Below are 22709 nucleotides of genomic sequence, written 5' to 3'. Positions count from 1 at the left end.
GCCTGCCCAGTTGCTGACAGACAACCGGAGTATACTGCCTGTTGTCATCTGTCAAGGAATCAAAGGTTTGCATTGTTTTGGAATATCATCTGGAATAAATTACATGAAAACAAATTTGCAACATGTTGTAATAAAAGTCAGCACAACCCCACGCTTTCTCTAAATGAACGAAGATGGATGTTTTGTGCAACTTTCTTCCAAAGGTGTTGACCAAGACGTGGTGAAATAACATGCAAACTGTGAAAATAGCACTTTTGTCAGGAATCATTTAATAACTAAGTTACGAAACAAAATAGTTCCAACTAGATCTACACTCGGTAGAGCACAACCATCGCCAACGTCGGAACCGAGATACCATCGCTCGCATGTTGGCCGTCAGCTCATATTGATGCTAACTAGGTAGGTCAGGCAGCAACTTCACTGTGTGAAACACTGAGCAGGGAGCGTCTCCATGGCAACAGCTGCTGATCCCCTTTGACCTCCTCCATGAGGTGCTGCTCCCATCCACTTTAGATGGGACATTTCTTCTCAGTTTTTTAGGATTTATTCGGAAACAGCTGGCCCAAAATCTCATCGATTGGTCCTTAGATGATGACAACTCACCCCTGTGGATTTCATGCAAATCGGGTGAATATTTCTTTTTACGAAAAGTTGGTAAAATACAAAATACAAACCAATAAATAAATAAATACATGACAAAAACATAAAGTAGAGACATGAGCAGGCAGAGCTGATGTCTCCATGAACTCCAGTCTGTTTAGCAAGCTCCTGTTTACGGGATGGAACCTATTCAATCCTCCTGACGGTCCTCACTGTAAGAAACATGATCATCAACACCTGTGACGTATGAACAGTCATTACTTCCTACTATTGTGTCATAACACCTGTCGACATCCCCATTGTGCAGCAGCTTCCTCTAAGTAAGTAATGTAGCTATAGCTGAACCAGCCGTCTGACTGACACACAGTGCCAACATCTCTACTAATGTGTAACAGCTACACACTGCATCACAAGCGACTGTGACAAAGGCAAATTAAAGTAACGCAAAGCAACTTCTCAATCAACTTGCACAGTTCCGGAAACGGTGTCATTGTAGTCAATACCCAGGAAAAAAGTATCAATCATTAAAAGATCCAGTGAATATCCTGTTGTAAAGAAAGTTTGGCTCAGATATAAACTTTTGATAACTTCAGTTTAAGATAAGACTTGGTGTCGCTTGGGTTCTAGAGCGGATTGTTTTTTGCAAAGGTTGGCAGTTTGATCCCTGGACTCTGAATCGCTCCCTGTGGAGAACGAGGAGAGTGTAAAATGTTGCCATTTCAAGGATTGTGGGAAGTGTTGATGACCAAAGTGGTGAAAATATCCACATTAGAGGTCTGCATAATAAACGGGACATTTAGATGAGAACAACTTGTTCCCATCTAAACGTGGTTTTAACAAGCCAGAGCTTTGGGTGATGACATCTTCACTTCCCGCAACACGCCGGAGCAGCCCTGATCATTTAGAAGAGAAGTAAAAGTCATGGTGGACGAAAAAGACTGAGAAATAAACTGATTTCAACCCACCCACTTAAAAGGTTATTGAATAAAACTAACCAAAATGACAGGTGACTATCAAACATAAGAGGAGGCCGATATGCAATTTTTTTTTTATTGATTAAAAATAAAAGACAGAAACATGCTTCGAAATCCAAAAACAGAGCAGATGAGAATGGGGGGGAAAAAAAAGAAGAAAAAAAAGAGGTGGAAAATTCAGATATATTACAACTTTGAGTCGTTATTTCCAGAACGGGCGTGTTGGTTCAGTTACTACAGTTGGGTTTGGACCGAGTTGAAGCAGGAACGAAGAGACTGCTGATAGAGGAGTGGAAACAAAGAAGTGAAACCTTCCAACAAGCTGGACGAAAAGTTCAGACACACACGCACACGCACACACACACACACACACACACACACACACCCTGTGCTGGTCTGCCATCCGCAGCAGGAGAATGGCACCAAATACTGCAGCTCGGAAACTTCGGAGCCGATCGTTTTGTCGCTCCCCTTCCAGGAGAAGACAGGGTCAACACACCTGTATATCTTTATTTCATTCAACAAGATCTACATTTCAAAGACACTGAAAATCTGAATCAAAACCATGACATGTCAACAAAATAAAGACAAAAAAACCTAAACACTTGGTCATTTTCGATTTAAGGCGAGTGTTAAGTTGAACATTTTTATAGTCAAAATACAAAGATTTACTCTTAACATTTAATCTGCAAGCAAACAATGCATTTAATTTCATTCAATATGGCGTTTGGAGGGTTACGATATTAGCGCATCACCAAATTAAAGAGTAAAACCTTGCTGGCATTTCAGATCTACACATTAGAGACGCACATTCGTCATCAAACCGTGTCGTCGCACAGAAACTTCAAATGCAACTAAAAAGGATGCAAAAACTCGCGTAGATGGCGGCCTTCTCTCATCTGTACCCAAAGGACATTTCTGATCTTTCAAAATGTTTACAATCAAGGCTGAAACATCCTATTTTGAGCCGTTAAAACATCTGATAAAGCAGCTGTACACCTTCAGATGTGGGTAAAAAAAAACAATTATCTGGTGTAAACAGCCTCCACTTTAATTTCCTGTTCGTTATTTGGTGGTGGTGGTGGTGGTGGTGGGGGGGGGGCGCGATTTCTCAGGATTAATCAGTGGATGGGAGGAGCTGTGGCTCCAAAGTAAAATATATCTGAACATTTCAAAGGCAAAGTTAGAGAAAAGCTGAAGACTGGATCATTAAAAAAAAAGAAAGAAAGAAAGAAAGAAGAAAGTAAATGAGCAAGTCCAACAGCAAGTGTTGGTGAAACGAGGTTGTTCAAAGCTAAAGTCTGCAGTGTCGTCGTCTCGCGTCACACAGCGAGGCAAACTCACAATCGTGTCAGGAAAACAACAACAACAACAACAACAAAAAAGGCCAAAAGTGAAACACCCAGTATAAAAACAAACCAAAGCCAAGTGTCATTATTTACATACTAGAGGTTAAATCAAGTACTTACGTTTCATCCACATGAACCAATATGCACTTAAGTCTTTTCTTTTTCCTTAAAGAACATTTGAAAGCGATTTCAAATAGGGATTCACTAATACCAACAGACACGTCTGCTCATACAGCGCATGTGGTTTCAGCTGGTGTGAACACATTCTACTCCTCAAACTCATTTATAATCTCATTAAAAGGAATGGCAAGTTTTTATTTATGTTTTGTTTTTTCAACAGGAAAAACTACAATTGAATTTATCAATGACTAAGAAGTTGGAGACACAACAACTCAGTTAAAGTGAAAAGTGGCATAAATTTATCCACGCAACAACCAATGTAACTAAATGTAAAGTAATGTAAAGTGTGTAACGGTGACGCGTGCGCGTCATGTTGGCCTCACACGCTTCATTTAATCCGCGTTTGTTTTTTGTACAAGTCGTCTATTTTTCCTGCGGATTAAGAAGGGGCGGACTTGACCACGAACAATTTCAACTCTAAAGTGGGAATTTCCCAAATGGTGACCTTTGAAATTCAGAGCTACACGACTGCCCCATGACATATTTTGAATATCTTGTACAAACAATTAATATCTGTTGAACTCACGTCTCTGATATGTTATAGCCTAATCCATTGTGTCAATAGTTGATATAAACCGCAGTGCTCATGTTTTTGGGGGAAAGCTATCAAACTTTTATTATCAAGGAGTCGGCGAGACTCAGTAAAACTAACCTCACACTACTACTTTGGCATTTGCTCATATTTTGCACTAAATTGTGACTTTGAGTTGCTTCCAGGCCCGTCAAGATGAAGTCAAAAGTCTTGACATCAGCTTCAAAACCACATTTGTGCACCTCAGACAACACGATGCTCCAAATGGTAACCGGGGGATGTTCCCCCAAAACGTGCATTCAGTAGTTCTGAAGAATATAAGGCATTATTACACTTATTCAAGGGAGTTAGTTCAGATTGTGCAAATGCATCATATATTAGAGAGAAAGAAAACAGAATGAAGGAGCCCAGAATGGAAAGAAAATGAAAACAGTTTGCTGTAGATACTTGCAGCCTTCTACATAAACACTGTAAACTCCCCCCCCCCCCCCCCCCCCCCCCCCCCATCATTCTCATACTGTTCGTTCCGATACTTCAGCTGACCGCCCCGCGTCAACAAGGCGGCATTGTATAATCCTATGGGTGACAAAATGGTACTGTTTTCTTTGGCAGTAGTGGTTTCTTTACAGCCATGGAAAGAAAAAAAAAAAAAATGCATTAAACTATTTTTTTTTTTTTTTTCAGTTTTCACATTTTTTTAGGCAAGAGACAGTCCCAGGTAGAACATGCTTAATCACATGCTCAGCTCAGAATTAATGCTGAGCTGAGCAAAGCCCATCAACTTGACGTCATCTGGTATTTCAGATCCCTCGATTCCCGAAGCCTGTCGGGGGGGAAAAAAAAAAAAAAAAAAAAACAGTGAGAGAAACTCAGTAAAGCAGTGAAAATTACATAAATATATGATAAATTTACATATAAAAGCATTGTGTTTTTCACTGTGTTCACAGTGATCATATCCAAGACAGACCATTTCTTTATAATATAATATTTATTATAGTTTTAATACAGTTTGTTTGTCTTTTTAAGTACTACTACTAAAAAAAACAACAACAACATTCGTAAGAGCTGATTAAAGAAGTAAAAACTCACCAGTTTAAAAGTGACATTTTTATTGGCCTGAGGTTCATCAACTATTTTCTGCAAATTTGCAGCAACTGAAAAGTAAAAAAAAACCAAAAAAAAACCAACAAAAGATGTTTAGTGAAAATATAACAATAACAGATTTCTATCTTCAACTTGTAAAATGAAATGCGACCGCTTGTGTTGTGACTTGTGTCATTAATCTGTGTGTAACCCGAGGAGCAGATGTTCAGGTCCTGTGGTTGGAAATCAGCACATGTAAGCGAAACCAAAATCAGCAAAGTCTGCAGTCACACTAAGTGACCCGAAACCCTTTGCCAAGTCGAGAAATTGTCTTTCCAACTCCCACTTTGATTTTCAAAAATCTGTATACTCACATTAATAATATCTCACAGGTTTTTGTATTCAAATGTCAAATTCGAAACGTTTGGGTTTGTATTGTGAGGTTACTTCAGCGAGTTCAATCACTCTCAACAATGAAGAAACTGCATTTCTTCACCGGTTAAAGCGTTCTTTTAATCCTCGCTTTCTGAGAGTCAGTATAAGTTCAACCATTTGGATGTTCGTTTGTGCCGCAACCTTCATCAACTTCAGTTTACTTTTACCTCCGAGACTCCCTATACGGTGAATTCTTTACTCCTGAAACTATCCTAACATGTTCGTCTCAGAAAGAGTCACGGTTTCAAATGTTCCACGGCGCCTTTTTATGGTCGTTACAGTTTCAGGTCATTTATGTGTCGGAGGAAAACAAACAAAACACACAAGCTAATCTTTAATGCTGAAGTAAATATTATGAGCGAGGATTGTTCCGAGTTTTCATTTAATTGTTTTTTTTTGTTTTGTTATTTTTAATCACTGACCTATTACTAGGTCCCTCCCATCCACAAGGCCTGCAGAAACCAGCTCCTGGGACACACCATCTGCTGTGTCTGGAGAAAAAAGAAAAATCACAACATGAGTCACACAAACTGCAGACGCATGTCAAACTGCCTCAATAAATCTCTTCAAGGAAGTTTTCAAAAATAAGTCTAAGGTGTTTCAGCCCTTTTTCCTTTTTCGCTGCCAGTTCTTGTTCTGGCTAATTGATTACTTCAAGCATATAAGCTCCCATGTGCTTGATAGTTTCAGGTTCTCATACAGTTTTATCTACAATGGGACGTGTGGCAAAACAAATATAGTGTGCAGAGGATGGGGGGGGGGGGGGGGGGGGGGGGGGGGGGGGGGGGGGACGGACGGACTATATTAACCAATTTTTCATCCCAAATCAGAGGAGCTGTTCCAACATCTGACTGAAAAAGAGAGAAAAAGAGTTGCACTGACCTCTGCCTGGCATGAATTCAAAGCGGATATCATTGAGCTCCTTCTTTAAATTCCTGAGGGGATCAAACAGTAACACGAGGTCAACCAGCAGGTAGAGAGAGCAAAGTGTACCGCGCTGAGCTACGAAAATGAACATTGTGACTCAATTTGAATGATATTGCCAAAGATGAAAGAGGAGAAATGACCTTACCTTAACCTTAATACCAAGCTTATGGGAGCCTGCACGTCGCACGAGGCAGCTGCAGTCTGGACAAACACACATCAAATGATTCATTTGACTGCAAGTTTAATTTGGTGACTGACGCTATTAAAAATGAAAATCTCGGAAATGCCAAAAGTGATTTCATCCAAATGGAGATTATAAAGTAGCTGCATTTGAAAATGCAATTTATTTATTTTTTTTAATCTACTGCTCCGTTTCAAATGTGTCGAGTCATGTGATCATTGTTGAGATAATAAAGCTTTGATGTGTTTTAAATACACAGATGGCTGAAAAGGTTTATTACACAAATTGCGAAAGAAAGGATTATTGTCTCTCAAAAAAGACTGATATAAATAAAGAACTAATCAATCTTCATCTTCTGTTAATTTAAAACTTCACTCAGTTTATTTGTTGCTTTTCAACGTGAAGCATTTTCTGGAGCTGTTGGCGTCACAACCGGTGACAAGATGTTACCGCGGTGTTTCCAACTTTGAGGCAAAATGTTTGGAAACTGTGTTGGCTGGGTTTTAGTTAGTACTCATAGCAAAGGTCCCCGGTTTGAGTCCAGGCTGGGCTTGCGAGGGTGGGTAACTTGAAATTGGTGTTCGGTGTACAAGGTGCCAGCTGAGACGGACTGCAGCTCCCTGCGAGCTGAATGCGGAAAACATGGTCGAGGAGACGGCCGAGCTGTGCAGACTGACCTGAGCAGGAGCAGCGGCAGAAGCAGGAGACGCAGCCTGGGCAGTGGATTGAGTGTTGACCGGTGTGGGCTGCAGGAGAAGTTGGCCTGTGGCCTGAGGTAGTTCAGCCTGACCAGCAGCTGTTGGCTGGAGTTGGCTGCCTAAAGGTTCAGGAGTCTGGAAAACCTGGAGGTGAACGACAGTGAATGTTGGTTCATTTCTCCAATTTAACAATTATGTTTATATACTGATCTGAATATAAGATTGGATTTTTTTTATTTTTAAACTATATGTAGCTACAACATCTGGAAAAGCAAAAAAATAAAAAAACACCACTAATGAACCTAAACCTGGATTATGCAGATTGTCAAAATCTACATTTACCCCGAATGATCCAAGACCGTTAAACCATGGTGCTGAAGGACATAAGTGCTACTGTAAATGAAAACACGGCCCTTTTACACTCACCTCTGAATTCTGTGATCCCTCCTTCACTCTGGGGGACTGTTTGGGAAGCAAGAAAAGAAGGTGACGATAAGAGAAGGACTTTAACTGTGACGGCTTCAGCAGAGCAAAAACTGCAGGAGACGCAAAGAACACACACACACACAGAGAGAGAGCAAATTAAACAGCTCATAACAGCTCACTCGTTTACGTTCCTCAGTTTTCCTTCCCAATACTAATTACTTTTAATGTGTTTCAGTATCAAAAGTATCACATGTTGTGACGCTCCAGTGATTTGATTATTACTAAGCTGACAGAAATATGTGAAGTAGAAGATTATCAGGGACATCGTCTCAGAATATTTGGAAATGAAGCACCAAGATTAATCAGATTCAATAGAATTCTGAGTAGAAATCATTATTATCACTACATGATAATCTAATCGAAAGACCCTGCATCTAATAAACATACATGTAGATTCAATAGTCACTGAAGATTGGAGCGATGAAGCCTGACGTCTCCATGTCGGTGATAAAGTTGTAAACGAGTGACAACACAAACTCTGGATCGGCGCTTTCATTTTTAGTTTTTGAAAAGCAGAAAAGCAGTAAAAGTGGCTGTAAAATCAGGTGAGAGTCCCATTAATTTCATGAATCTGCAAGAAACCAAAGAACCCAAAAAAAAGAAAAAAAGAAGGTAAATCCAGCTTTAAGGAACACAGAGGTGAGCGGAAACAGCCGAATGAAGACAAACTGACTCACTTGACGGGACATAACGAGACTTCTGAGCTGATGGGACAGAGAGCATCAGCTCAGGGGTCTCATGAGGATTCAGTCTGCATTTGTTTCTCATCCAGACTCCAGTGTTTCGCACCAGGATTTATTCACGGCCTCAATAGTTATATTGATGAAGGCATCTAACGTGCACTGTGATGTGGGACGTTCAACGATCTGAGAAGTTCAGTTTGCCAACAACAAGCGTTTTTACAAAGCAGCAGGCGAGTAAAGGAGCCGAGACATGGTGAGAAAAAAGAAAAGAAAAGGCTGATGGTCATTAGTGCACGGATCACTTACAAGGCCAATGTGGCTTGCCTTGTTTTTATTAAACATGATTCGGTCAATATAAATGAAAGGGATTTAGAATAAGAAATGAAATACAGATGGCTTCCAGGAAGAGCAACTCTCACTTATTTGACTATGTAATTTCTTCTTAAACAAAACTATTACTGCCAGTCTAACAAAACTACGTATTTAACCTTTAATCTTGGTTAAACTTCAGTGATTTTTTTTTTTCTTTTTCTCTTTTTTCCACATTTAATTCCCTCCGTTGTCAAACAATGTCACTCTTTAAACAGTTGCCCACAGCACTGACTAATTTATTGTTACTGGGCTGATTTGCGAGTCAAATTCCACACGCATGTGATCTGCTGCTTGGAAACGGAAGACATTCCTTCTTCGGTCATCTGAGGCAAAATGTATGCGTTTGAAATGAGACGTCATCGAAGAAAAAAAAAAAAAAAAAAAAAAAGCACTCGCTGCGTAAAGTTCCTACAGGCTTTCTCTAGCGCACATGAGTGAAATCCCTCGCCACCCCGCCCACAATCTACAGGTTATCTGTCCTCCCTGGCCTTTGACTGTGTCACATGCTGCCCCAGAAAACACGTGAGAGTCCTTCCTTGTTAGGGGAATGCCATCTGTATTATGGTGGCAAGTGAACAACCCTGGACGTAGGCAGCTCGAGCGGGAGGGAGAAGCGCACTTGTCGCCTCGGGGCGCTAACAGGCTTCACCTGCTGCTCCTTGGCCATCAGACAGAACACACACACACACACACACACACACAGAGGGAGACTCAGTGGAGAGACAATGGACAGACATGCTACTGCACGGACATGAGAAAGGCAATATCAACACAGTACAAAGATTGAACGACATGTGTTAATGTGTTCATAGGAATGGAAAACCCCAGCAGATCCAGCTCACCCTTAAGGCTGCGACGGCGGCTTTGCCTTCTTCGCTTTCTTCATCCAGCTCATCATCACTCCATTCCCACTCGCCGTCTTCTGTTTTATGCAACCGCCCGCTTGAGCCCGGCACTCGACGTACCTGATGCACACATATTCGGACAACTGAGGCCGTCATCCTGAGCCATAAAGCACAGGCTGTGTGTCGAAACCTTTGCCATCTTACCCTTCTCGACCTCTCCGTTATTGTGGGCGCCCGCTGAAGTAACCGCTCGTGTAAATACTCGTGAGTCTGCAAACGGGGGAAATAAATGCTTAGGGTTATGTAATTGCCCAACAAAGAGCACCTCACCACTCTGGTTGTCAAATGAAGGATTTAATTGAAAAACCCCTTTGACATTAAAGAGTGTGCAACTCGACTCAATCACATTACAGTAACTGTCTGATCACATGAAGGAAATCAAAACAAGGGATCAAAGTGCAGAACTTCGTGCTCGCTGGTTACCACACAGCTTTAAGCGCGCGTGTCCGGTCAGCACTTGTTTTTAATCCAATCACAAGATTACCTTCTGTGGGAAAGTTTACCGATACTCGTATCACTTGAATACCTTTTGTTTACTGTAGAGTTATTACTTCTTTCCTGCAAACATCAGCAATAAAGAAAGAAGGCTTTATAATTAAAACAGCAAATGAATTACTACAGTGATTGTTTGACTAACATTCACTCAGCTGGCTCATACAAGATTGGAGCTTCTTCATTTGTACTGTAGCGCCAGTGCGTCTGCTTTGAAAATGATAACGCACGCCCCCCGCTGTACATGCCGAGTATTGCTGCAGCTGAGAAGGATCACGTCCAGCAAGCCAACTACTTTATGTGACTTGTTGAGCCAGCGCTCCAGTTGTTTGACTGCTTATCCCCTCTTTTGTTACAAACAACTCTAAATGGCCAATAATGAGAGAGGAATGCTGCAGTGACCTCAGCTTCGGACAGACACACTGACAAGTGCCCAGAACCACACCAACATCTCAGGAAAACGCAGCAGACACTTTCACTCATCAACCTGCTCAGCTGCAGGAATGATGCCGACTCACTGAAGTCCGGGGGGGGGGGGGGGGAGTTCAACCACCTACCTTTGCTTTCTGAAAGAATTTATGCTTCAACAGCTCTGAAGATGTTGGCCTGGAAAAAAAAAAAAAAAAAAAAGTCGGAATGACACTGCATTAGTTCTGTTGTGGGGGAATATTGCAGAGTATTTGTTTTACAAAGCATGGTGGAACAAAGTGACCGCACTTGGGACAATGAAAGCAACTATGTAGTAAAACACCTTTTCTCTGGGTCCTTTTGTAGACACAGAGAGATCATCTTCTTGAAGGATTTGCCGTATTTCTTCACCATCTCCTTGTCTGCGATGCCGGTCTCCAGAGATGGTGGATCATTCTGCAGCGTCAGCATCAGAACCTGCAGACACCACATCACTCTCTTTATGCACACGGCCATACTTGTCAGTGTCACTCGCCGACTCTGATCGTTTCAGTCTCATTTATGAGGTGTGCTGGACTGCCTTGCCTTCATCGGTGGGTATTTGTGATAAGGTGCAGCTCCTGTTGCTAGCTCAATGGCCGTGATCCCGAAACTCCAAATATCTGCTTTGAAATCATAACCCCTCACCTGAAGAAGAAAAAACAACAATTCGAGTTTTGGCATGAAAATGGATGATCTTTTTGAAATCTTCTGCTTTTTCTGTACAGAAAACATGACCAGTATCTGGCACAAATATGGATGAAATATGGATGACTGTACTTAATCTTTACGAAGACACTCTAACTATTGAAATAGGCATTTATTGAACAGAGCCACTAACATTGCAGTGGTCCTGGAAGAAGTGAGAAAACTCTGGCTAATCACGTGGTTGAACCTCCTCTGAAAGGCTCAATCAACTCAGAGCTGTGGAATGCTCAAGATCAAATTTTGGATCATTGGGTCTCACAGACCTGCTCGAGTTCAGCCACATTCATCAGATGTTCGCAGTGAATGGTTTACTTGAGTTGAGTCCACAGCCTCTGTTTGGGATTCAGACATTTGCCCGAGCCACTCCACATTTTGGAGTGGTTCTCATTGAAGGACTCCAAAAGGACAAGGCTTTTTTTTCTTGGGTAGCAGATTTAATTCCATGTTTAGAGTCATCGTCCCACTGCATTACAAAACCTCTACCATGCTAAAGCTAGTGGATGTTCTATTCATTATATTGTATTTTTATCTGTTTTTTTAGTTTCTGCTATGTGTGTTTCTTTTCTTTTTTACGATCATGTCTGTTGTACCACTGCAACTTTCTCCACATGTAAGATAAATAAAGGATATCTTATCTTATCTTATGTCCAAACGGATTATCCCCATTGATAATCCTTGCAGTGTACAATACTGTAACAGGGATAATGTACAAATTTAAAGCTACATGTTCTTCACCAACAATTAAACTGAGTTGAATGAGTTCAAGGAACAGTTTCCCAGTATTGATTTAAGTACCAGTGTACTCTTTGATCAATCCAACTGTGGACTCGTGAATACTTAAAGCTTTGACATGACTTAGTAACCCCTTCTCGTATCATGCAACCAAGTTTTCAGTCTTTGTTGATTCGATCACATTTTATGCCAAAATTTAGAAGCAATAATCAAATTGCAAAACAATTTATATAATTTCTCATCTGGATATAAGTTATGAAGACTGAAAAATCCCTCCATACTGGAGTAACAAAACCCAAACAGACAAACCTGCTCCATGACTTCGGGGGCCATCCAGCACGGTGTTCCCACAAAGGTCTTGCGTACTTTATTTCGAGTCATGTCGCCACCTGTAGCTAGAAAGGCACTGACGCCAAAGTCTGAAAGAAGAAAGACGCGAGACAAAATTCAAACAATGGACACAAAAAAGGTCAATGAGGTTACTGTCCACATAACTATTTTATGCCGCAGATTACACTGAGGCAGCTGTGTAACAGAGTGAGGCTGCAGCAAAAGGTAGAAGGAATCATCCATTCCCACACAACTAATCTAGGTCAATGGTGACAGCTGATGAAAGCTGGTGGTGCCTTGTAGGCAAGTACCTGCAATTTGCACTGAACCATCATCCCCGAGGAGAATATTTCCAGCCTTCAGGTCTCTGAGGAAGACAAGAAAACAATTTGTACATCACACAAATGCCACTCACACACTGGTGTCAAAACCAAGAATGATTGACACACAGATAAAACCATAAGCATGAACACAAAGCTACATTTAATATTAGAATAATGTGAATGATTGAATTTTTCATCCCTTCACAACGGTGTCAGACACTCAAGTCGCCTGTATTTGTCAACATCGTCATCTTAGAACAACATCAGCAACCTCTCATCGTTTCATACTTCATTTTTTATGTTTACCCTTTAAGACTTTATCGCAGACACACACAGTCGGCTGTTAATTTGATCATCCCTGCTCAGCCTCCCCTGGTGGTGATAAGAGGATTCGACAAGGGCAGCCGTCTGCCTGTCTACCTGCCTGTCTACCTGCTCTGTCTGCCACACGCAGCTATTACTGTCATCTCTCCGGCCAGACACAGTTGTCATCGCAACAGATTTTCATGAAGGGTCCAGTGGAAGGCGGAGACATAAAAAGTAAAGATGGCCGGAGAGCTGCAATGGGTGCCGGGCAGTTTTTAACAGTTGGTCAGCATACTGAAAAGGTATGTGCCAATTAAAGAAAGGCCATTAGGAAAAAAAGAAGTCAACATGGACACTGTCTTTTGTTACACCACCACTGAACAACACCCAACAGATCTGCACCAATTAGCCCGAGGTTGCTCTGAAAAAAAGTGCTGAAACCAGACAAATGAAAAAAGGAGCCGCTGCACAAAGAAGTAGGCAGTTTGTTTAGCTGCCACATGGAGGCACTAGAGTAAAAAGTTTGCAAGTGTGAAAGTAGTTGGATGAGTCCAGTGAAGAAATGACTGTAAATGAATAGAAAATAAGGTTCCTACATAGTTTTAGCTAAACCCACACAGCAAAGAGCACAGCACAGGGTCTGCAAACAGACCTGTTAGTGTTTCCTCATCTATAAGAGCCTTATATCAACTTAAACATGAAAGAGGTGAAGGCACAGGTTTAGCTTAATATCCTTTATAATATATATTATAAAGATAACCTTTGAGAAATCCGGGTTCTAGAGGGAGGGAGACTGCATATATGACAGATTGAGAGCAAAAGATGGGGATTCCCAGGGCAGGTCAAAATGGCAACAGCACTAAGACAAATATCCACAGCAAGATGATCATACAACACGGAACAGGGTATTCGTTGCATCAATGCCCTCTTTAAGAAAAGGGCTTTCACTTATCAGTTCAGACGAAATGAGCTGCATGTGCATCGATGGCAAAAGTCTGAGGTGCATTTGCATCCTACATCTCTCCAATTGTGTAACTGTCACACTTGAGAGGAAAAGAAAGCGCCGATGAAAATGAACAAGACAACCTCTGCTATTGGTGTCGCAAAGCCACCGTTGGAAGTGTGAGTAGTTTGTGTTCGGTGACTCCCCAGCTTGTCCCGCTGTCACGTCGCTGCCCTGACATATAACAGTGAGGTGATATCAGGTCACATAAAATCACACTTTCTTGCGCTCATTTTTTTTGTTTTCCCCCTCAAAGAATATCGTCTTCGCTCTGTTAGTTGGTACAACAGGAATAAATTACGTCTGGTAACTGGAGATGTTGCTTTTTAAGGATTGGAGGGGAGGAGCAGAGTGGACCACTTAAAGCTGAAAGACAAGTATTGGGGCTCTCCCAAAATACTTTGCCTCATTTACACAAGCGCTGCCCTTCCCACAGGGGTCCCAGTCACGTCTTCTGCTGCTTCAAACTCAGCTTCTACCAAAAGCTCATGATGTCCAATATTTGTATTAGGAGTTCGGTTTAGGACAGGTAAACACTAACTTCTGCTAACTCGTCATCTTGGTACATTTCTCCACGAATCAGAAGCAGATTAAGGGCTCCTTCTCAGAAACATACCAGAACGCTGACGAGCTGTAAAAGAAGAAAAAAAACTATTTGGATAATTTTAGCCCAACAGAAGTCAATATCCAACAGGTTCAGGAGCTTAAAGCCATGTTAGTCACTTGTTTGAGCAAACTCTCAACCTTAATCCTCGACACAATCATCACACATAACATGAGCCACACCTTGTGAGTACCATATTGTCTTTTGGCTCCCTGTACTGCCTGAAGACTTTCCTCAGAGACAAGGCTCCATATTATCATGACAGCATCACAAAGTCTGGAGGTTCGTTCGTATATACTGTACATTGGGATTCAACTATGATTTTTTGTTCTACCTCATCCCAAACCTGAAATATGTGGAGGCCTTAAGAGTTCAGTAAACTCGCTGTCCTGTCCTGACATGACGTTATGACCTGATCGTCCCACTACAAAAGAGTCTCCAGAAGATGAGTGTCGATGTGGACCTGATGGGAATGTTCCCCAACTGTTTTGCCACAAACCAGACCATTCACTTTCCTCTCTGTGTTCTGTTTGTTGACCATTTGAATTGTAGCGTCATCTGCCTGTTGTTCGCTGGCATGTGTCTTTTTGTTTTGCAATCTTCAGGTGTTATAGCCGAACTACTTCAGAGTGTGATGCAAGCAAGCAATAATCATATTTACGTTACTGCTGAGTCTTTGTCGCCTCACTACAGTGTGGTCATTCCAATTAATCATCGACAGGCCATTATTGCAACAGCTTGAAATGGAATATTTGATCTTTTCAGGACTGTACCTGTGTGGAAAAGCTTCAATGTGAGTCGAGGTCTATGAGGGGGTTGGTTCATCTACTGCTTTGAAAACGTATGTCGCACGTAGCGAATTAGCACTTGAAACAACAAACTCTCCTCAGGATAGTACAACATACTGAGTTCCCCAAATCAGGATAACCTGGGAGCCACGGCTGCTCTGAATACAAATGCTTCACTGGACCCAACGACAGCTTTAGATCAAGCAAGCAAGCAACAATCATCTGAGCACGGGGAATGTTCAAGATTTCTAAACAATTAACAGTGTAGTCGCTGACACATTCCCAGACGGATGAATTCTGACAGCCCTACAATCACATCGCTGGCAACATAAAAAGATCACGGGCACATTGTTTGGAAGTCCGGTTCATAAATAAGTCCAAGTCTGCGGGGTGAGAGAGTTTAAACGATAACTACTAATTAAATTCTGTTTTAGCTGAATCCGGAGTGTGAAGTTTTGGATCCCAGCCATCACATCCTCAGTGTTTTCCCCAGTTCTCACTTTCTATACGAAATGTATGTTGAAATATTGTAAGCTAATTCAATACACTTCAGTTTCCTCAGAGAAGATTTTCACTTCATTAAGCTCAACCGTCATAAAAGACAACACATTTATTAGAAAGCTTGATGTGATTTCGCCTTCTGCGCTCATTCACGATCCATTGGGGCTGTGCTTCACTGCAGCAGACTGTAATGCTCAGAGAAAAAGGCTGCAGAGTGCAGACAGTCATTAACATTCACAGGAGAGGAAGAGGAGGAGGGAGAAGGAGGAGGTGGTGACACAATGCACCATACAAGTTCAAAGAAATAGTGTAGCAGGCGGGTAAAACAAAAAAAGGAAAGAAAAGTCCCAGTTCCTAGTAGTTATCCAGCCATATGTTATATTAGCAGGTGGGCTTGAGCCTGAAGAATAACAAGCACATTGTGTTTGTTTGTGTTTGTCAGGGCACTTTTCAAGCCAAAATTCAAAAACGAAGCCTCAAACTAAGAGGCGTTATGCAACCTAAACACACTGAGAAGCGAAGGGGATATGTGTGGTCTCGTCATAGTTACAACCGACTGAAACGATAGCCGGTCAGTAGCCAGGTGGGAACAGCCACGGCATGAAGCTGTCATGAAGATTTATCATTTTCATCTCGCAGCTCCTCCATCAGGCAGCTCCGCCGGGTCACCTCCGATGACATTATATCCTGGTGCCAGGCTCACAGTGGCCCAAACAGACCCATAAAAGAGGGTTTATTAGCTGCCTTGTGGGCCTCCTGGGGGGGATGAAATACCTGCTCTCTGATTCTACGAAGTCCCTTTGGGCCAACAAATTATCTTTCCTATACTTACCATATATATATATATATATATATATACATATATTCTTATTCTTTATTCTTCCTCTCTTATTCCCAGTTTTATAGACTTTCTGTAAATGAACAAAAGCCTTTATGTTCCCAGACACGGCTCTGACCTGATGAATACTGAAAACCACACGCCAAATAATTTGCGGGGCAAAGCCTTCCCACCTCCTTCATGAGTCAAGTGAGGCTCCACAGAAGAGCTCACGGTGACCATAACATCCCTGCTGTCTCACAAGCCTGTTTTGTTTCATTTCGCTGCAAAGTGCACATTTAATGTTTTTATTCTCATGTCCCGTGTATGGTGTCTACCTGCTGTTAGAGTTAGAGGACAAGTGTCACCATTGAATCACTGACTTTCCCGAGATGCTGTGAATGAGAAGGTGGAGCAGTTCGCCGTCTTGTGGTAAATGTCTCTGGTCCAGCTGAGAGCCGGGGCCGTAGGACTCTAATTGCTTTTTGACCATCTTTGGCTGGATGGAACGTATCATGTGATACCTCCCTCTCTCCCTCCCTACATTGCCTCACCCTCTTGACTCTCTGCTCACCCCTGGCCTGAGGCTCAGACTCATATGATCCAGCTTACACGGGGCGAACGCTCACGGCCATATGCGCATATTTACATCAGCAGACACCGATCAACTGACAGAGGGCCCTCCGCTCTCAGCATGTCAACGTTTCTCACCGCTGGGGGGATTGCTCCATATTTTGCTTCTCACAAATCACACCTACCGAGCTGGGGACGGACTGATGTGAGGAATGATCTATGCACAATTCCCCAACGTCTCCTTAGAGCGAGCACAGTGCTAAAGACAGGTTTAAGAGAGGAAAAACATTTCCCTCTTCCCGGCACTGAACGATAACCTTGTCACATTGTGCTGGAGGTAGATACTCGCCTTCTGCGGCAGATTTTCCTTTTAATTAACGGAGTAATTTAAACAGTGTTTACACCTATTCCTTACATCTCTCCTTATAGTCTCCATAGGACACAGCAGTTTTCTGATTAACACCCTAATGAGCTGATGATATAATCTTCTGCTATAATCATCTGATGACAATACATTCCTCATCAGCATGCAGGGTCAATATATTCCCTCTCTATTTGTCACTGCTAAGCTGCCCTGAAAGCAGCCGAGCACTTAACCACGCCAAGAAACAATGCATTATTTACACATGTAGCCTGACCCAGGCTCATGCGAGAGCCGCTGGGAGAACAGAGGCAAATGAAAACGTGACTGATGAATATTAAATACATGGGAAGTGCTATGACGGCTCACAATTCTTTGCAACTTCGCGAGTTCAGGAGGATTTAGCCGAGTCTTGAACTGGCTTAAAGGAGAGCTTTCAGGATTTCCCCTGGCATGCAAATCTATCATTAACACATTTCACTAATGCATACTAATAAAGTAATGTTATCAGCTTGGAAGTTTTAGCTACTTTCAGATGTCTTTCAGTTTCTAGTCTTCAAGTCCTGCAATATGAAGACAACAAGATCTTTTTTATTCTATACGCAAATTTAAAAGTGATTTAAAATAGAAAAATGACTGGACTGATTTTCATTCATGACAAGTCAATGAGTGAAAGCAATAAACTCATCACGACCTCCTTGTCTTTTGGAGCATTTGTCACAGATGGTGAAGTATGTTGCTTCATGTATGTACCGAGCCAGTATCGGCCCTGACCTTTACAACTGAAAGCAGCTGTCAGAGAAATTCTTTGGCGCAGTCATCTGCCTGATATGACGAGGAATGCCAACCACTTCCATACACTGTATTTTGAATTTAACCACGTGCTAAGAATATGAATGAATCCATATTGATTTCTTTTCTTATAAATTCAATAAGATGTAAAATTTACAACATAATGTTATAATGATGTTATTAGTCATTGTAATGTTATGCCATTACATAAAGAGTAATAAATCTACAGACAGAAGGAATTCGTATTATGCAGAAATGCCTTCTAATGTTTTAAAATGTGCTTCTTGAGAACATTCAATTCAAGAAAGGCTAAAAAAAACATTTCTCATTGAAATGGAAATGCACACTTTTACTCTTTGGAAATATACGGCTCTCCTCTGAATTGGAAGCCCGTAGCCTTGTAATGATGTATTACATCTGAATTATTGAGCTCTAAAAATGTTCACACGCACAAAATATCCACTATAATTACTGCTGAGGTCACAGACAGACATATTCACTATTTCAGGAAGCAACTGAGAACAGATTAAGTGCAAAGTTGCACGTGTTTGCTCCATGAACTTGAATGGATTAAAAATAACAAAATATCGCAATTTCAGTGTCATTATGGTGCCAGTATGGAGGGTGAGCAGTCACATTACCTGTGGATCTGCCCGTTCTTGTGTAGGTACTCCAGGCCCTCCAGCACATCTTTCAACACTGTGGCTATACTGGCCTCGTCCAGGACGCCCGTCTTGTGCTCGCCTCGTGAGATGATGTGCTTGATCACATCCAGCACGGAGCCTGGGAAACACGCAAACAGTTGGTTGATGAAAAGGGCAAACTTATTAGGACATGCGTTATTTTTTTCTTACTTCAAAAACAGCATTTGAGATCGTTCAGCACGGAAGAAGACAGAAACCATTACGTAATGGCTACATTTGAAAAATGCCGGGTTGAGTAAACAATTTTAAATGATGTTCATTCTCCTGCACGGAAAACACAACGCCTCGGGGCAGCTTACATTATTTGCAAAGCCTTTTCTAAATCAAGTCTTTGTTTATGAGCACACATACCTCCTGTGTGCACTGGCAGAAGATAGTTTATGTGCAAACATGTATTGTTTGAATTAAAATCGTACACAAGAAGATTTTTCCACGTCCAGACAAAAAAGTTGTCATTGAAGAGAATAATATCCCCATGATGACGTTTTAATTTGGTGATGCCAAGACAAACCAGTGGCCGAAGGTTGGAGCAAAGAATCACCAATGTATTTTTAAGTGAATCCACCCTTCATAAAGTATTCACACAGTGCTCTTTATACCTTTTCAGGACTGATAAAACACTTTAATTCAAGGGACAATTTTTTTGGGACATGGTTCAATGATTTTGAATTAAAGTGGAGAGACAGTTTTTGGATTATAGATCTAAACAAAGTTTATACCCTATAAAATCAGCATTGCTAGCGATAGAGTCACACATGTATTTGTACAAAGATTAAACAGCTTCAGGCTTTGACTTCATTATGTCATCTCCAATATTTAGTGTGCCACGCTCACTCAAATTAATAAAGTAAACACTCAGTACAACCAACTAAGCTTTGGCTGTGGAACTGTGCAGAAAGGTGCGTGAACAATAAGAGTGCAGGTTGACATCGGAGGTTAAAAGTCAAACTGTCCTCTTTGTCATCCCTGAATGGAGAACTGGTGCAGCTCTGATAAGAGACCACCTCAAAAGGGACCGGTCACTGTGGCTCCACAGGCCTGCATAAAGGAGCGCTCTGGCTGACAAGTCAGACTGCTGTCAGTGTACGATTTCCTTTGTGTCACATTGCAAAGAATAAAGAGCGTCCCTCTGAAAAGAGGTCCAGCATTTGCAGTCGTTATGACAGAAAATTGGGCTGCCCTGGTGAACGGGCACAAAACGGAGAATCAAAAGAACTTTACTGACAAGCTGTATTATGGTGCAGTGATACCCCAACACAAACATCCCCCTGCGACACTGTCTGTCTCTGCCTCTCGAACACACACACACACACACACACACACACACACACACACACACACACACACACACACACACACACACACACACACACACACACACACACACACACACACACACACACACACACACACACACACACACACACACACACACACACACACACACACACACACACACACACACACACACACACACACACACACACACACACACACACACACACACACACACGACGCGTGAAGACAAAAGCCGGAAATGGCCCCTTCAAGGTCCAGAAACTGTTCGAGACAATTCCAGGATTAAATTGATTGAATTTTAAAGACTGCGGCAGGCCGAGGGGTGGGTGCAAAGATATTTATTTGCTCAATCATTTCAGGATGTCCTCGCCTGCAGCATGCAGCCGCGCGCTCACTGCATCGCCCGGGGGAAGCCGACGATGATGGGCCACCTGAGACTAGACGGTGTTATTGCAGAGACGGAGACACAAGCGAGACGGAGAGAGGCAGAGCGAGAAGGGAGAGGGGCAGAGACGGTGAGTTCAACGGGTTCAGTGATGGTGCACAGCAGAAAATGTGATTCGGCGACAGAACGACACAAAGACCGGAAAAAAGAGAGAGAGAGCCAGCGAGAGAGGACCGATGCAGAAAGGTGGAAATAGCATCCTTGATGTACAAGGGTGTGTGTGTGAGTGTGTGAGATAGTGCTGTTTCATGCGGCCATAAGAGTGAATGAATTGGCAGAGAGTGAGAGCGTAAGAACAGTGTAGCCGCGCATCGCTGATGTGACAGCTCTTTGAAGCTCATTGAGAAAAGGCAGCCTGTTTGATTTCTTTCCTCTTCTGTTCCTCCTGCACACACACAGTTCTGCTCCGCTTTTACTGCCTCGGCACCGATTTTCATCTCCGAGTCGGAAACGACTCGAGGGGGAGCAGAAGGAGTGACGAGAAGTGACAGGTGACAATGAGGAAGGAGTCGAGGGAAGCGGAGTCAGTGGCTATAACCCAAGACCAAATTAGGCTTAAATGTAGCCCTAATGAGCCAGCAAATGAACCTGCGATTACACAAGGAAGTCATCAAACAGTTGATATGCCGCACCTCGCAACTTTCCTCGGCTGGAGACAGGAAGTTAGAGGCCCGACCTTATCTTTAAACCATTAGAGAAGAAGTTTGACATTTTAAGGTATGTGCTAATTTGCTTCGCTTCCAACAGATTGGGAAAACGATGGATGGCAAAGACATTACACTCAGTGTGACGCCATTGCCTGAAGCCACTGAACAAAGCTAAAAATCAAGACTGAAAACAGGCAGCAAGCGCTAACCAAGCCTGGACCAAGGACTGCAGGAATCCGTTCCTTTTATACTTCCAATAAACTCTGGTCTAATCCTGCAAACATGTCCTTCATTATTATTATTTATTCTGTGAAGAGCCCCAAAAAAAGTTTTTTAAAATAAGAAAGAAACAGATGATGCAAAGTTCTGGGACATTACAATGGTGCAGCGCTTGCATGTTCTCCCTGTGCCTAATTGGGGACATTCATGTGATGACCAAGTGAAATGTTTTCAGTGAAAAGGTTAAAAAAATCTCAATTGTGCTAAATTACTGTTGACTGAGAGTTTTCTCTTTTAGACTAGTCTTAATCAAGGAAATGAATCACCATTAACATTCCGACTGTGGACCAAGAAAGAATCACAAAATACAAAAAAAAAAGGAATAAAACTACATCAACATGCAACTGAGAAAATAGATTTTGGTCTTAAACAAGGGACACTGTATCTCATTTGCTGTGTGACATACTTTATGTTTCCAGTATGAAAACTAGCGGTTTGCCAGAGATGTCCAACTCTTTCAGGGGGAAAACTGATAATCAACATGAGTAAAGCCTAAAGCAAATAGTGCTTCGTAAACACTTTCACAGATCATCCTTCAGGCTGAGGTAGCGCCGGGAAAAGGTCCTTAAGTGGAGCCAAACGCACACGCAGCATGATGCTGCGGGGAATCACTAAATGCCAGCCTTGTCAGCCTCTTTCAGAAGCATCTGATTGAACTCTTCACGCCTCATTAGGTTATTTCAGTATGGTGACACTGACTGACACGTTAACAGTTTAAAAAGTTCATCTTGCAGGGGAAAGGCAGGACAAATGACACCTGTTGGCCTGGTTTGAACAGAGCATGACCACAGAGGACGAGTTTATACAAATCAGCAGGAATAAGTGAATAATAACCGACAGCAGTTTGCCCTGTGGAGCTCGTCAGCGCAGCAAAATCAGAATTTCAGTTCCGTAGTGTAGGAGTCAAATCTCTTCCGCATTTATGGCTTAAAAGAAAAAAAACTGTGAGCATACAGAGTTAACAGTTTCCCGTTGCGCTTTGTGACTCTACTTCATCCAAGAAATCACCTTTCATAGCCTCTCCGTTCCTCTGTGCCGAGCCGGAGCTTTGAGACCAAAGGAGAAGATGAGCGAGTGTTTTAAAAAAAAAAAAAAAAAAAAAAAAAGATGAGGGAGAGGACGGGAGGTGGACGAAGGAGAGGAGAGCTGGTGC

General features: G+C 42.1%; 1 protein-coding gene across 4 annotated transcripts in view; it reads right to left on the bottom strand.

The window, feature by feature from the left end:
* Positions 1-3225: 3225 nt before the first annotated feature.
* oxsr1b (oxidative stress responsive kinase 1b) overlaps positions 3226-22709 on the bottom strand; it is a 37751-nt gene continuing 18267 nt past the window's right edge. For 2 of the 4 annotated variants that reach the window (XM_080489134.1, XM_080489135.1), the window contains exons 4-19: positions 18824-18965; positions 12426-12481; positions 12094-12203; positions 10891-10992; positions 10649-10782; positions 10455-10503; positions 9550-9615; positions 9343-9465; positions 9081-9158; positions 7386-7421; positions 6939-7103; positions 6226-6281; positions 6036-6088; positions 5576-5644; positions 4725-4789; positions 3226-4458 (exon numbers count right to left, since the gene is read on the bottom strand). In XM_080489134.1, the coding sequence (XP_080345260.1) occupies positions 4369-4458; positions 4725-4789; positions 5576-5644; positions 6036-6088; positions 6226-6281; positions 6939-7103; positions 7386-7421; positions 9081-9158; positions 9343-9465; positions 9550-9615; positions 10455-10503; positions 10649-10782; positions 10891-10992; positions 12094-12203; positions 12426-12481; positions 18824-18965 (1394 nt within the window). In that variant the 3' untranslated portion in view covers positions 3226-4368. The remainder of the gene's footprint in view (positions 4459-4724; positions 4790-5575; positions 5645-6035; positions 6089-6225; positions 6282-6938; positions 7104-7385; positions 7422-9080; positions 9159-9342; positions 9466-9549; positions 9616-10454; positions 10504-10648; positions 10783-10890; positions 10993-12093; positions 12204-12425; positions 12482-18823; positions 18966-22709) is intronic. The other 2 variants (XM_080489136.1, XM_080489137.1) reach the window with 1 other exon arrangement.

This window comes from Lipophrys pholis (genome assembly GCF_963383615.2).
Source record: "Lipophrys pholis genome assembly, chromosome: 20".
Lineage (NCBI taxonomy): Eukaryota > Metazoa > Chordata > Actinopteri > Blenniiformes > Blenniidae > Lipophrys > Lipophrys pholis.
Note: the sequence above shows the minus strand (reverse complement) of the source record. Positions and strands in the feature narration are given on the sequence as shown.